At 39.4% G+C, this 16,348-nt stretch overlaps 2 protein-coding genes and 1 long non-coding RNA gene across 3 annotated transcripts in view; 2 read left to right on the top strand and 1 right to left on the bottom strand.

Annotated features, from left to right (window-relative positions):
- NPTN (neuroplastin) overlaps positions 1 to 8,089 on the top strand; it is a gene marked incomplete at its 5' end in the record, with an annotated part of 32,440 nt that extends 24,351 nt beyond the window's left edge. The window contains 3 exons of the mRNA XM_055088466.1: positions 5,607 to 5,628; positions 6,466 to 6,540; positions 7,080 to 8,089. Coding sequence (XP_054944441.1) covers positions 5,607 to 5,628; positions 6,466 to 6,526 — 83 coding nt within the window. The remainder of the gene's footprint in view (positions 1 to 5,606; positions 5,629 to 6,465; positions 6,541 to 7,079) is intronic.
- REC114 (REC114 meiotic recombination protein) overlaps positions 8,089 to 16,348 on the bottom strand; it is a 96,431-nt gene continuing 88,171 nt past the window's right edge. The window contains exons 5-6 of the mRNA XM_024128728.2: positions 10,853 to 10,939; positions 8,089 to 8,354 (exon numbers count right to left, since the gene is read on the bottom strand). Of these exons, the coding sequence (XP_023984496.1) occupies positions 8,190 to 8,354; positions 10,853 to 10,939 (252 nt within the window). The 3' untranslated portion in view covers positions 8,089 to 8,189. The remainder of the gene's footprint in view (positions 8,355 to 10,852; positions 10,940 to 16,348) is intronic.
- LOC114487049 (uncharacterized) lies at positions 8,271 to 14,523 on the top strand. The gene is made up of 3 exons (XR_003681657.2): positions 8,271 to 9,239; positions 10,653 to 11,042; positions 12,320 to 14,523. It is a non-coding gene; the product is annotated as an uncharacterized lncRNA (long non-coding RNA).

Below are 16,348 nucleotides of genomic sequence, written 5' to 3'. Positions count from 1 at the left end.
TCCACGGCATGTGGAATCTTCCTGGACCGGGGCACGAACCCGTGTCCCCTGCATCGGCGGACTCTCAACCACTGCGCCACCAGGGAAGCCCTGTCCTGGGATTTTTACTTTCTTTCTCCTGGGTCCACAGAACTGCTATTCTATGAAGCAAAAGTGCTTTCTTAGGATTTTCCTATATGCATAGTGCTTTTTCTCTAAATTTCTCTTTCTTGTTGCAAATTAGGACTTCCAAGGCAGAGTACTTAAGTCTAAATCTGAGAGTAAAGGGGGAGAGTTGCCTGTCAGTGTGTTTTCAGCATTGGCTTATTAGGAGCCGTTATGCCTCACTCCTGAGAAGGGCTGAATGCTTTTGCTTTGCTAAATATCGCCTTTCTCAGCTTTCCCTTTGGAAAGATTGAGATGCAAAATGTCAGTAGGAAAAGGTAAAAATGGGCTTCAAAACCTGACTTTTTACTTTAAGGCAAGGCTGGCTGCCCCTCTCTTGGCAGAGTGACACATTGGCTTAGCCTGTCCCTGTCAGAGGTTCCTGTTGTCTTTGCAGGAAGCCGTTTTCACTTACCAGGTTGCTATCCCAGCATATGTGGAAGAGACCGTCAGGTTAGATTTGAGGAATGGTTAGTATTGGTTCTATCTGACAAGTGCAGGCGCCTGCCCAGGGAAAGCAGCTATCTTTTTTATTTAAGAGCTCCATGGCTGTTGAACACAAATGGGGAGGAGTTTGTTATACAAGACACCTGTGGCCAGCAAATCTGAACAGCTTCCTGGAGGGAAAATACCTCTTTTAAGATAAATTATTATAGACAGTGAATGAGTCCTATGTAAAAGAGATGACTGCAGGGTAAGTGCAAAGTACAACCTTCTTGTTTTAGTGTCTTAGAAGAATACTGTAATGCAAGCAGCTTTTACTTTGTTGTTGTTGTTGAATTGGGGCGAAAAATCTGGGATGCTGGAATTATTGCAATGTTTGCCTTCTCTCCGTTCCCCTCCTGACAGCCAGCACGGTCCAGGCTCCATTCTGTATCACATGCCCTTGCTGGAGCATTTCCATCCCATAGTTTTCTTCTTTGTCTTTCTGCCTCTTTTTCTCAGACTCCTCCCTAGTCCTGCCCTCCCCTTTTTTCTTCTCTCCTGGAAGTAATTTTTTTGAAAATTTGATTGTTCCTCTGTGAGTTTTCCTTATGCTGTGTCTTTTTCTTCTTTAGCCAGTTTCCCCTCAACTCCTGTGCAATTCACAAGAGCAAACTCACTTCATATACTTTCCTCCCATATGCCCTTCTTTCAATTTACATATAGATATATGCATACACTCCTTTTTGGAATGAATGAGGAGGTACCTTATACCTGATACAGATTTGGAGTTTTAGAGATGATGAATTTTTACTTGTCAGACAGCCGTTCGTAATTCTGTGTTGACTTATTTATACCATTGTGAAAATTGATTTTTAAAAAAAATAAGCCTGACATGCTTTTTCTCTGCCAAATGAATACACTATTATCAAGATACAGCAGTGATTTATTTCTGACTCACTGGACCTTTTTTATATGAAAAAAGTTCATATAAAACTCATAGTATTCATATTTGGGCAGCCTGTGAGTTTTTGGTAACTCGGCGCTGTACTAGAAAAGCACTAAGGAAACAATACAAAAGTATAAAAACACATAAATTTAAACATGTAGTTTAGCCTGAGTATGCTTCACTAGAAGAGCAAATATTGCTTTAGATTTCTCACATAGAAAATACTTAGGGTTAAGGTTTAGCTGCTTCCAGGGGGAAAAAAAAAGGCACATGACTTTTTGTCTACGGGAGTATACTCAGGACATTTTGTAAATGAAACTTACATCTAAATCCCTTTCCGTCACTGTTATGGTGTCTTTGAGGATCAGTGCCCCAGTGGGTTGTCTTGTAGGTAGATTATCTGCATATCACCTTTAACCTTCAGTGTTGTTAGTAACAGGTGAATTGTGGAGCCAAGTAAGGGCTTCGTTTTTTTTTTTTCAGTTTACTCACCTCCTGACTACATTCTCTGAAAATGTTAAATGATAATTCTCTAAAAAGACTAGATACAACTAGCATCCCGCTAGCCTTCCATCTACCTTACAGCTGGACATACGTTTGGAGCTCACCTTGTGTGTTGGTTCCCTGCTGACTGAACCCAGAGAGTGATTAGTGTGCTTTTAAGTCTTTTCCCAATACCCTGGTGAGATCGGGAGTGAACCTGCTTAGTTGCTGGGGCCTTCAGTTCTGCTGCACATTTTACTGACCTTGAATGAAAACAGTAGGAGCTGATTTAAGAGAAGTGGTGGCATCAAAAAGAGTTTTCCATTATCACGTTAGGGAGATAATTTTATAAGCAAGTATAGGCACTCTTCCTTTAAGTTACTGGTATAAAAGCTACTTGAGGTTTTGTGGGAACCATTTTTAGTGTCTGTGATGTATCCAAACTCTTTTTAACACTTTAGAATTAAGAGCTAGTCTAATGTTCCAAAATCAGTTAAATGGTCAAAACATTGGTAGCATATGAAGCTTTACAAGAGGCCAGGAATGTTGAAAAAGGAATGTGACTTTAAAAAATGATATGCAAACACATGTGTTGTCTCTTAACCAGGGGTCATCTGGGTCAGTAACAAGCTACCTTATGAAGAAAATACAATAGGACTGAATAAGGAAGGAAATTGAAAATAATTTGTTACTCTCTTTTGGGTTTAATGCTACTCTGCTGAGATCAGGCAAAATTTAAGTGGGTTTAGAAACCATAAAACCTCATCCTCAGTGAGATGAAGGCAGTGAAAAAGGAGCTTTGACCAGACAGTCAACTTACTTTGACATTAAAGCCATCTTTTTGGTGGTGGTATTGTATCAGGTAATCTGTTATTTACTAGGCATTGCAGAGCACCCTTCCAGATTCTGAGGCGGTGTAGGGGAATAAGGGCTCTAAGTGCATTCGGTTGGGAAGACAGCATTCAGCTGAATGAATCAGTGTGTGCAACAGGTCCACCAGGAACTTCACTCATAAGATGGATTCCAGAAGCATCTTGTTTCCACTCTCCCCCAGCCCTCTTCCTCTCATCTAGTCAGTGGCTGTGAGTAATACCCAGCTGGAGAGAACAGTCATTGTTTAAGCGGCTGTCTTTTGCCCTGAGGGTTTGGGGGTATGTTGATATTTGTCGGTTACTATGACTTCTTTTTTTTCCCCCCTCAATTGCATCAAACCCTTAAAACATGGTGGTAAGTGAGCGATATGCATGCTTTTGGAGTTTGTTTAATCTCCGCTTCAGTCTATACGATGCACAGTTCATAATGTTAACACTTTTCTTCAAGTTTACTTCATTCACTTTCACAACTAATTTGGATTTTAGTTTGCTGTTTAATCCTCATTTACTTTCATTTTCTTACCTTTTATCTGTAGTTCTGTTCTTTCCCTCTCTCCTGATTTCCTTGTTAGAGGTCAAGTTGTTTTTTTGTTTGACCTGTAAAGGGAGAGTGGTGCTGCAGATAGTGATTCAGTCCAGGAAGGTGGGAGACTTGAGGCTCTTTTCTTTGTTCCTTATAAATGTGGAAGTGGATCTGGGGAGAGAGATGAAGGGGCTCGTGAGACGTAGGCACAAGTGTGAACAGCAACTGCTCCCACTTGCAGGCATGGCAGCTACACCAGAGCCACTGTTGCTAAAACCCCTCATGCAGCCCTTTGCACGTTATCGGCTTGTTGGGCTGGAAAATGACGTTATTAGTCAGACACCAGGGCGTACATATATCCCCATTACTGAAGAAAGAAAAGCTCATGGTGTGAAGTGCTTGGGTTAGTGCTGAAGTGTCACGCTTTGAAAAGATTAGCTTGGCTATCGCGATTGCCTCTCCCCTTTTTTTTCTCTTAAAATTGGGAGTAGATTGGTGATACTCTTGAATTAGCTATCTTGCTTTAGAATTTTGTGTTTTCGGGTGCACAGCCAGAGCACTAAAAATATTCTAAGTTTGCTCCTGTGTTCTTTCCTGTAAGTCCCAGAAGTGCTTAGTTCCTAGCATGTAGCTGAGCTGGCTTGGCCAGGATGCTGAGAGCGTTAGGGTGTTGTGGTGAGGGAGGATCTAGGCTGGCTCGTGGGTCTCAGTACCTGGTACGTCTTTGTATATCTCCACTGTATACACAGCACACAGATGTCTTGGGTGTCTGAGTCTTAAGTTTGTTCTCTGTACTGTTCGATAGTGTACTATTGTTAGTAGTAGAATCCTGTGGACACTGGTGTGTTGCTAGCCTATTGTTCTGGCTAAGTCACTGGTTTGTGGTTAGTTTTGTTTCTGTTTTGTTTTGTTTTGTTTTCTTTTTTTTTTGAAATCTTTTTTTGCTCCAGTCACTGTGTGTGCTGGCAGTGGCTTTGCCTCTCCGTTGCCTCAAAGGAACAGGTGGAGCAATGTCTCCCTCTGACAGACATTACTCCTGACGTGTGCTCCTGCAGATGCCTACACTGAGACTGTGATCTCCATAACTGCTTCATGTGCACCAAGCCCCCTTGTGGAATCCTGCTGAGAGTTTTTCTAGAAGCCTTCAGTTCTGAATCATTTAGTCTACCTGATGTTTGTAAAATAAAAAGAAACTAAGAGCACTTACTTGTTTCCCCCACCTTTGTGGGCCTTAAAAAAAAAATCTGTGTGTGTGTGTACAGACACACACACACACACACACACACACACACACATACACACACACATATATCCCTGATTAAAGGGGACCAAGCTGCCCTTAGTTGAAACAGGAAAGAAAAACTTACAAATCAGAATCAGAAAATACCAATTTAAAAAGGCACCTAAACTCAGATAATAATGTAAGCTTTTCGATTAAAAAGAAAAAAAAAAAAGATAACTCATGGCTCATCTGGGTTTGGGTTCTGGTTTTGGCCAGGGCACAAGAGTGAGCCAGTTTTTCTATCTGAAGTCTTTTCTAGAGGAATGTCAGCACCATTCAGCTTTCCCTGGTCTGTCACAGAACATCCTCTGGTCTACCTACACTTGTTGCTGGCATAGCCTAGCCTGGCTGACCCAGTATTAGGTTGAACCATTGTGGTGGCTTCCTCTATCTCATTCTCCAGACTAAAGACTCTCCTAAAGATTACAAAACAGCAAGAACAGTGTCCTTTGGGGAAGTGAGGATGTGTGGTTAAACATATAGAACATACACATCCATCTACATTGCAAGATTGAGCCAAAACTATACATGCATTCACCACAAGAAAACAAACAGCAGGATTTTACAACTGAAATGTTGGTTTGTCTTCTCATCTATTTAAGAGTGAACCACTGGAACTTGGGGACAAGATGAATATAATGATATCGCAGCCTATCTGTCCGCTACAGTTGCAGTTTTTCATGACAAGCATTCAAAGTGTTAACTAAAACCATTGAAACAACATACCTGCCATTAAAAACCTGAATCTAGAAATAATAACTCCATGAGTGTTTTGCACCTCCAGATGGAATGGCCTTGAATAAATGCTATGAATAGCCATGTTTGCCACTTGCCGTTTACTGTTCTGTTAATCCTTATGCAGAGTCTCACAATTTTCTCCCTTCTTCTTCTGTCTCTCAATGGATTATTAAAAACTGAACACCTGTGTAGACGATGAACCAGCTGGGCCAATGTAAGTAGTTTATTCGACATTGATTCAGTAGTTTCTGGTTGCCTTATTTTGTATTTGCCGTTTAATCAAAGGGCTAGCTAAGATTGTGGGGGAAGACAGTGAGTGGAAACAATGTTGCAGTGTAGACTTCTTAGCCAGACATGGAGTTGACTGATTGCCATTTGATTCCCAGGACAGGCCGTACAGTTTTTTTAGTAGCAATACTAAGTGGAATACCATGCAAAAAAAATGTTTAAAATTTTGCACACCCCATATGTTTAAATTAATAATGTGGGGGAAATCACCATTATATCTGAGACTTCAGGTTTTGTTAAAGTTAATTTCAAGCTCGACTATAGCATGGATAAAACTGCCTGGCTCCATTAAATTGCATGTATCCAAGAGACAGAATTGCAGATTGTGAATCAATCCAAGATTAGCAGAATCTCCTAGAGTTGGGGACTAAGGAGTCAGAGGCAGGCAAACAGTGCCCAAATTATTAAGTGCCAGAGGACACAGCACTGCCTGTATATAATTGAGTATCTTTTATCATTTGAGAAGAGACAGTTGTGTTGAGTAGAGAAAAAACTATTTCACCTTTACAGTAATTATAGTTTACAAATCAAAGGGAAAGTTACCGGTATATTGTCTGCCTTGGGAGTCAAAAGGATCTATTAATTTAAGGTATGTAGGCACTTTACACAAGGAATATTGTATATTAATATTGTGCAATAAAACTTCTTACTGTACCAGGGATGGCAGTAAGTGGAAGGCTCCCTGTATTTCCGTGTGTTATACTTTCAAAAGTTGCTACTGACCTTGAGTTTAACTCTTGTAAATGCAATTTTTCCTCCAAAGGAAAACCAACTCTACCAACAATCACAAAGATAAAAACTTGCGCCAGAGAAACACAAATTAAGTACTACTTGTAATGTAAGTATGGCCTTCTTTAGAAATTTAAAAAAATTATATTCAAATGAGTGTGCCTCTGTTGACCTTATTAAAAATTCTTCAGTAGTTGGTGTTATGTTGCAAGATCTTTTAGTTGATTTCAAGAGCAGCCAATACTGGTGGAACAAGTTGTCCAGTGTAGCAGCTGGAAAGGAAGATTTTCAGCTGAGCTCTTTCACTTATTTACATAAATCCTTTTCAGAATACGTATGATGTTTCAAAACATCACTTTACCACTTTACTTACATCTTTTAAAAGAGGTAAAAAAGAAATCATCACCTTCTTAGGTGGATTATTCTCAGAGGCCAATTGGTCCCACTTTGCTTCTGAGGGCAAGGCAAGAATGGTGGCCAGGCACAGCTGGGCTGGAGTACCTTCCGGTTAGGCACATGGAGATCAGAATTCCACACCGCATCCCTGAGCATGCTGTTTGAACCAAAGCTTTGTTTTATAGGCACTTGGTGTAGTCTTAAGTAACAGTGCATATTCTCTTTTAATTTCTAAATACTCTTTCTTCACAGATCTTTAGGTTCCTGAAACTGGTGGCAACATGACCTGCTAAATTTTCTGCTTGTACCTCTTTGGTTCTTTCCCTTTCAAGTGAGCAGCACCATGATGACTGTCTAAAGCATGCCTTATTTAGCCTCTCCTGTAAGGGTGACCTAGCCAGGTACATTTTAAACAATGCTTCAGTGTAGAGGGTGTAAACTATTTTGGGCTTGATGTGCTGTGAATGTTGCTTTTTTTTTTTTTTTTTTTCCCCCCTTTGGTAGAATATTTAAATAGAAGTAAAAAGGTCCTCTGAGGATCAGATCATGCATGCACCGTTTTTTACTTAATGCAGCTGTTAAATTGGCAAAGCTCTAAAATGCACTGCTGCCATCTAGTGATACATTTTTGTAAAGTACAGCAAAACCTACAGATATATACAGTATATAAATATATATATATATTTATATTTTTGGGGGTGGGAGAAATCCAAAATAAAATAAATGCTTGTTTCATTTTTAAGCTGCTGATACTCATTCCTTACTGTATGTTGTCAGATGAGGAAACTGTTCAGTTCTGGTACATAAAGATGAGTAATATAAACTGAAATCTATAATTTTAAGGGCTTAACCTATGACTTTGATAAGAAGCTGGAACAGACCACTGAATGGATATAATGAACTGCAGTATATATGTATGATTGCTTTTTAAGTGATTATTTTTTCTTTTGTTAAATCATGTAAATTCTTAAATCCTTTTGCACTGATGTGTTGAACCTAATTGTACATTCAATTAAGGCAAACTTTTATAATTTACCTTTTGTTTTCAATGACCTTGAAATGTTACAGCATGGTATTCTATGCAACTAGTTATACTTTGAGGTTGACACTGTATTTTTTCATTGATTTTCACACCCGGCAGGGTTCTCACACACGGTGCGTAATGGTAGATGCATGTACTTGTGTTTTCTGTAATTGTTGAAGTGCAATGATGTATAAAAAAGTGGATTCACCTGTTTTTAAAAATAAAACTGATAAAAGGTGTTGGAATAATACTCTTTATTCTAGTATCTTCTCTAATCTTAGGAGGAAGCATTTTTTCCATTGCGCTGAAGTTCCTCAGTTCTGTATGTACATAGAGTGTTAGTTGCTCAGCTCTGTCAGCTTTTTTAGTTCCTTTTCCACCTCTTCCACAAATGCTGGGAAATTCTGATCCATGAGGCACAAGCGTAGAAAGGGGCCTAACTCTTCTATGTTCCATGCAGATTGTTCATAGACCACGGGCAGCTCCTCTGATGCCAGGAGAGACTGTGGGGATTCCAGAAGAGTAGTTTATTAGAGATTACAGGAGAAAGCAACAGCCTGAATAATAGAACACAGAAAAACTTTGCCTTAAGGAAAGATTTGGGAAACAGACACCAAAAATTAGTGTTAATTAGCTTTGCAGAGTTCCTTTACATAATGTTTCTAAATATACAAAGTGAGATAAACTTGTATCCTTAGGTATTTCAAGTATATTAATGAAATGACTTGCAAAGTGAAGATCCTGCTTCAGTGAAGAGTATGGTGCTGATAAGTTTGTGGATTGATAAGCCTATTGATGAATGGACACCACTAACTTAGTTCATCCTTCCCACCTTATAGGTGGAAGAATGGGTGTGAGCAGTTCATCATATGGAAACTGGGTTCTGAATGTAATACAGAGAGGTCACAAACTGACCATCCCAAGGACACAATTATCTCGCTTTTTCTGGTCCTATCCGTGAGGCTTGACAAGTAGAGGCATGTATCCATCACCACAGTCAAGACAGAACATTTCCACCACCCCCAGGAAGTCCCTCATGCTACCTGCTCTAGTCAGACCCTCAACCCTTGGCAACCATGATCTGTTTTCCATACCTTATAGTTTTGCCTTTTCCAGAACGTCATATAATGTGTGTTTTTCACATGCTTATTTGCCATTTGTATGCCTTCTTTGGTAACTTGTATTTTAACACCATTTGACTAAGCTGCCAATATTTAAATATTAGGAGAGTTCAAATAAAAGTCTGACTGAGCTTGGCTATTTGGAAGATAAGGCGACATTGGATCCACAGTCCTACGTGACGAAGATGGCTCCAGCTCTGTGTGTGGTTCAGTTACGTCTGGGCCTTTGACTCAGCCTTATTCGCTCCTCATGTTAATTCTACTTAGGTAGGTGCTTTTCTACCCTTTCCATGGATGGCATGGTTTGGTATATATGTATACAACTGACATTTCTCTAGGAACTATCTATAATAGAAATTGACTTTTCTAAATTCAAACCAGACTGTATTTAAAGGTAGAAAGAAGAAAATGAAAGTAAAATGGAGCCCTGTTCTCCAGTGAGAGCCACTGTTAACATGTTAGTGTATCTCCTTCCAAACTTACGTTGTGTGTTTTTACTACAAAAATCATGCATGCTATTTTGTAGCCTTTTAAAAAACAATGTACTATGAATATCTTTCCATGTCAATAGATACAGACATCACTTTTAGTGACTACATTTTTATCCTGCCTATGGTTATAGCACTCTTTAACCACTCAGTATCCTATTAGTGAATAATTACGTTTTCAATTTTACTATAAAAAATCACTGAAAAACATCCTTGTATGTATATTTGTGTAGATGAAATGGTATTATAGGTAATAAGATACAAAGTTAAATTTTATCTATATTGCTGAGTTGCTTTCAAAGAGTTTTACCAAACTTATATTCAAAGAACAACTTGTCTAGAAGGTTAGAGCAAACAAGTAACATATCTAAGCTCCCAGCCTGGTGCTTTTTCTTCTTTATACATGGTTCTTCTATATGATGTAAATAAACTGGGCTGAGGTACACCTTTTATAGCAACTGGTACTTCCTGAATAAGGACATCACACACTGCCTTGCTCATGTTTTTTTCTGTGGCTCAGCCACTCTGAATCAGTTAACCTGTAACCCCAGTGCAGATATGAGGCTACAAACTGGGCACTATAACGTCTGCCCTGTGATTGTCCATTTATTTTGAGTGCGTGGTGAGCCAGATGGAGAAAACACCTGTATTTTCTTTCTTATACCACTGTTAGCACAGTTTAATAGATAAAGTAAAAAGGAAATTCATCCTTGAATATTGATGAATTCCATGCAGAATTTTGTGGAAAGCATAGGCTGAGAGCCTGCTGTCGAGCACAGCAGGGAATGCAGTGAGAAGGAGACCATCTTCAGGAGCTCCCGGCAGACCAGGCCTCAGGAACCCTGAGCCTGAATGAATAGTTCTGCAGGGGTCTTCGGTAACAGCAAACTGCAAGGGGAGAGGGCATGTCCGAAAGCAGTTCTTTGGTAACAGAGTTGAATCCTCCCGGGTCTCCGCACATCCTTAGCTGAGATCCTCACAATGAATATCTGCCCCTACAGAAACTATCCTTGATATGACTCCAAATTCATATTGATATTTGTCTTCGAAGAGTTTCCAAATTTTCGTTTCCAAAATTAAATTGAAATTCTTACCTGTATTCCTCTTTCTGGGATAGGTGGTGAATAAATTCTTTATCTCACACATTTAAAGGCTAACACTATAGACCACTCTTCATCTTTTATTTCCTCAGGAGAATAGTTCTTCAGTATGTGTCATCGTGTCTAATCTTACAACAAGGGTAGGTGGAGATGGCCTGTCTCTGTCTTTACTATCTTCTATAGCAACACTTTAAGTTACTGTTCTAGAACAATGGATTGAACAGAGGGATACAAATTCTTCAGGATCACTGTTTTTCCTGACATGAAAACTGAACATGGAAATAGGCCCTACCTGAGCTAACCAGGCTACTGAGGTCCTTCCTCTTGGAGTGCTTGTGCCAGCCGGTACCCACTGTTGCTGCTCCGGGTTCTGGTGTGACTGCAGTGAAACTACATGCAATTAGGCGACTGGCTGAACAGGCCATTAAAGAAGTGGAAACACATGCATTCATGTTCAAAGAAAGAAAACATCAGTAAAAGTGGTAAGATCATTGTTGGTGTAATCTGTCCTGGTTTAAGCTTGGCTGTTACTTGATTTACCACAGTAGAGGTACAGACAGAGTTTAAATCTGAGGCGCCTGCCCTGTGCCTGGTGTTCCTTATGTCTCATAGGCTGGCAGTGCTTTTTCTTGTCTGACGCCGTGGTGTACTTCTGTCTTCAGAGGCCCAGCCCAGGGCCATGTGCTGGTACTGGAGGGCAGTGGATATTGCCCAGCTTCTGATAATCATGATTTGTCACCTTCTAAAAATTATTACTCAAGTAATACATGTTCACTGCGAAAAAGGAAAATGGGGAAAAAACCCTATAGTTGCAAGATAATCTTACATTTTTAATAAAAGTTAAAAAAAATCTCCTTTTAGACATTCTGAGGGCAATGAGTTCTTCTGTTAGTAAAATTCCTAGATATCTTCATTCAACAATGTTTTGTGCCTACTGTGTACTAGACACTGGGGTGATAAAGGGAAGGGAGCCACAAAGAACAAGGTAGAGGTCTGGCCCTCAAGAACCTACAGCCCAGTAAGAACTTAGCAAGTAAAACAACGATTAGAATGCAACCCAGGAAGTGCTGGAATGGAGGTAAATATAAGAAGGCTTGTAGTGGAGGGGAGTACAGGAGGGGTGTGTGCACTAAGCATGAAGGGTAGGAATGCTTTAGAGTCCAAGCTGCTTCAAAGAAACCTGTTATAGGAGGGTTTGTTCTCTGGCAGAACACAGGGGATGTTTTCTAGGCAAACAGAGTGAATAAGGTATAGAAGGAGGCCTGGAGGCATAAGAGGCCCTGAGGACTGCTTCTACGTAAAAGCACAAACTTTTCCAAGAGCCCCACCACTCCTCCTTCCTAGCCACATGTCTGCAGGCCTGGTTATGTTTTGGATACATGTGGTGCTTGTGCTAATCTCCAGACAGTTGTGAGCTAATCACACAGGGAGAATCCAAGACCCTCCCTGGAAGGTGTCTCTATCAGCAGCATGTTCTGACTACCAGAAGTAAATGTTCTACATGCAAGCTGACTGTTGCTAGTTAGTGCGTATTAGCAGAAATGCATATCTTGAAGCATCAAAAATGGACAGAGAGGAAGGAAAGAACAAAGAGAAAAGAAAACTAGTCAAGAATACTAAAATAAAAATGAGCAAAAAGGTAAGGGACTTTAATGAGTCTAGAATCCTTAGGCAAGCCCCATTTCTCTATTTAGTTTCCTTATCTGGAAAAGTCAGACTCTAGTGTTTCTTTCAGCTCTGATATTTGATGTTTTCCTAGGAGACACATCAGTTCAGCTCACACTGTGTTCTTCAAACAACTGGGAAAGACATCAACCAAAATTCATATGCCATACACACTGACCTATATAGTCAAGTGCGATGGAAGCAGCTGAGGCTACTGGGGTGGCCCTAAGGATTGGACAGTCCTCTGCCCAAGTGCAGAGAAATGGAAGGTTCTGTGCACACAGGAACGAGCCCCTGGCCGCTTTCTTCTGGACTTCTTGTGCTAACAAACAGAGGAAAGAGTTCACCTAGGAACTGCCCCCCTCTCCGAGTAGGCTGGGTTGCTTTAGAAGCCCTCAGGTTGAGAAATACCTGGTTAGGCCACAATCAGCAAAATTACAAGGCTGAGGAAAAGTAAAAAAATAAGAGCCAGGAAGTGACTCAATAACTTGAAATAGAAAGACATGGAACTATCTCAATTTGCAAAGAAGAGAATAACTGTTTTAGACAAAAGAAAATATATAGGCCAGAGCTTGCACCTCTTGAATTGGATTCTGAAAAAGGGAGCATGATAGCAAATTTGCACAGCAGCAGCTAAGGGCAAGCCTTAGGAGTTTTTGGCATTAGGAAGATTAGAATGTTCTAGGTAGTGCTTCACAATGCCTGCATGCTGGTGAATTAACCCAGTAGCTTTATCTTGTCTCCTGCTCTGCAGCATCAGACACTCTTGTCTTATCATAGCCCTATTGACTCGTGAGTTCTTACCCTCAGTAATAACTGACCAGGATGCTCATGTGTTCACTTGCAAGGGAAGGCAGATCTGAAAGAGTAACAGCACTGGCAGTAATAGTAATAATGGTTCATGTTATTTAGATATTTGCCAGGTGTTGTCCTAGCTGCTTATAGACAGAATTTCAGTCTCACCATTTTACAGATGAGGTTGAGTGACTTGCATGAGATCACGTAGCTAGGGCTAGGATTCAAACCTAGATCCATTTTGATTCCAAAGCCTGTGGTCTTTGCACAACACTGTGCCATCTCATCTACTCAGAACCCCAAACTACAGATCAAAGGAAGACTTGAATACAGAATCAAGAAAAGACATGAAAGTTTTGTCATAAGCAAGAAAGTAACTTATAATAAGCCATTCCACCCCATTTGTAGAGAGGGGATTCTTAAAGAATACAGCAGCAGCTGATGAGGCAAAAATGTTTTAAACTAGATCCAGGGTTTGTAAAAAAAAAAAAAAAAAAAACAAAAAAAAAAACACCCCAGCTTTAAGTGTTAAGACATGTTCACAACAAAAGTCATGCAGAAACAAATGAAGGGGAAGAATTCTAAAACATCAGAATTTGATTTGGCAACTTAAACATAGTCAAGAAATCATACAGTACTTGTTTAAAGAAAAACACTTTATGATAAATAATGTAAATCTATGTTTGCCCCAGATAAACTATGAAAAGAAAGTTGGTGAATAAAACAGCAAAGGTGAATTGTCTTGGCCCAGTGAGTTTAAGGGGAACTTCCAGGATGAAGCGATGGAAAGCCAGGTTTGGAAAATCATTACTCAGAAAATAAGAAAACCCAGCTTGAAACTAGAATTTCATCCCAAGAGAAGAGGTAGCTTATGCTAGCAGCATGTGGGACTATGCCAAAGAAATGCTAGAATATGTACCTCGAGGAGAAATTCTGTAATAAAGATTCTCAAACTTTTATCACAAGACTCCTTTACACTCTTACAAACAGCTTCTGTTTTGAGTTACATGTGATATTTTATCTGTTAGAAATTAAAACAGAAATTTTAAAACTTATAAAACCATTATGTTAAAAACAATTTAATGAAAACTATATTTCTTAACACAAAAATATAATGACTTTTGCAAATCTCTTTAATATCTAGCTGGACTCTCCTCCTATCCACTTCTGCACTCAATCTGCCGACACATGTTCTGGTTGAAGTATATGAAGAAAATCTGGCTTCACACATATATAGATGGAAAGTTTTTTTTAAAAAATGGGTTTTTCAGGTAATTGTGGATATTTCTTGATACGACACCAAAACTCAACAAGTGGTAGTTTCTTAAAAGTTAGTTTCAAGGTAGAATCTGAAATCACAGCAAGGAATTTTTTATACTCTGTTATATTAAAATCCTTTGGTCTAAGCAATCTCTGTACTGTTTTCCATAGCAGCTGTACCAATTTATATTCCCACCAAGAGTGCACCAAGGGTTCTCTTTTCTCCACATCTTGTCTTTTTGATAATAGCCATTCTGACAGGTGTGAGGATATCTCATTGTGGGTTTTTTTTTAATCGTTTTATTTTTATTCAAACATGAATAAGTACAAAATAATATAAAATACATGAAGACATAAATAATGATACATTGATCACTTGAGTATCCACTATTGATTTTAAGGTAATTAAAAACAGCATTAACTTTGAAGTCATTCTCATTAATGTTTTTTTAAACTTTTTATTTTATATTGGAGTATAGTTGATTGACAGTGTGATAATTTCAGGTGTACAGCAAAGTAATTCAGGTATACATATACAGGTATCTATTCTTTTTCAAATTCTTTTCCCTTTTAGGTTGTTACATAATACTGAGCAGAGTTCCCCATGCTATGCAGTAGTTCCCTGTTGGTTATCCATTTTAAATATAGCAGTGTGTACATGTCAATCCCAAATTCCCCAACTATCCCTTCCCCACTGGTAACCCTAAGTTCATTCTCTAAGTTTGTGAGTCTGTTTCTGTTTTGTAAATAAGTTTACTTGTATCATTTTATTTTTAGATTCCACATATAAGCAATATCATATGATATTTGTCTTTCTCTGACTTCACTCAGTATGACAATTTCTAGGTCCATCCATGTTGCTGCAAAATGGCATTATTTCATTCTTTTTAATGGCTGAGTAATAGTTCATTGTATATATGTACCACATCTTCTTTATTCATTCCCCTGTAGATGGACATTTAGGTTGCTTCCATATCTTGGCTATTGTAAACAGTGCTACAGTGAACACTGGGGTGCATGTATCCTTTAGGACTATGTTTTTCTCCACATATATACCCAGGAGTGGGATTGCAGGGTCATATGGTAATTCTATTTTTAGTTTTTTAAGGAACCTCCATATGGTTCTCCACAGTGGCTGTATCAATTTACATTCCCACCAACAGTGCAAGAGGGTTCCCTTTTCTCCACACTCGCTCCAGCATTTGTTGTTTGTAGATTTTCTGATGATGCCCATTCTAACTGGTGTGAGGTGATACCTCATTGTAGTTTTGATTTGCATTTCTCTAATAATTAGTGATGTTGAGCAGCTTTTCATGTGCTTCTTGGCCATCTGTATGTCTTCTTTGGAGAAATGTCTATTTAGGTCTTCTGCCCATTTTTGGATTGGGTTGTTTGTTTCTTTAATATTGAGCTGCATGAGCTATGTATATACTTTGGAGATTAATCCTTTGTCAGTTGCTCCGTTTGCAAATATTTTCTCCCATTCTAAGGGTTGCCTTTTCGTCTTGTTTATGGTTTCCTTTGCTGTACAAAAGCTTATAAGTTTGATTAGATCCCATTTGTTTATTTTTGCTTTTATGTCTGTTGCCTTGGGAGACTGACCAAGTCTCAGAGAATGTTTTGTCTATGTTTTTTTTAGGACTTTTATGGTGTCATGTCTTATGTTTAAGTCTTTAAGCCATTTTGAGTTTATTTTTGTGTATGGTGTGAGAGTGTGTTCTAACTTCATTGGTTTACAAGCAGCTGTCCAGCTTTCCCACTACTACTTGCTGAAGAGACTGTCTTTTCTCCATTGTATGTTCTTGCCTCCTTTGTCAAAGGTTAATTGTCCATAGGTGTGTGGGTTTATTTCTGGGCTCTCTGTTCTTTTTTTTTTTTTTTTTTTTTCGGGGGGTACGCAGGCCTCTCTCTGTTGTGGCCTCTCCCATTACGGAGCACAGGCTCCGGATGCGCAGGCTCAGCAGCCATGGCTCACGGGCCCAGCCGCTCCGTGGCATGTGGGATCTTCCCGGACCAGGGCACGAACCCGTATCCCCTGCATCGGCAGGCGGACTCTCAACCACTGCAC

Source organism: Physeter macrocephalus, chromosome 11, assembly GCF_002837175.3.
Source record: "Physeter macrocephalus isolate SW-GA chromosome 11, ASM283717v5, whole genome shotgun sequence".
NCBI classification, from domain to species: Eukaryota; Metazoa; Chordata; class Mammalia; order Artiodactyla; family Physeteridae; genus Physeter; species Physeter macrocephalus.
The sequence above is the reverse complement of the archived record's forward strand: the minus strand, read 5'-3'. Positions and strand labels throughout refer to the sequence as shown.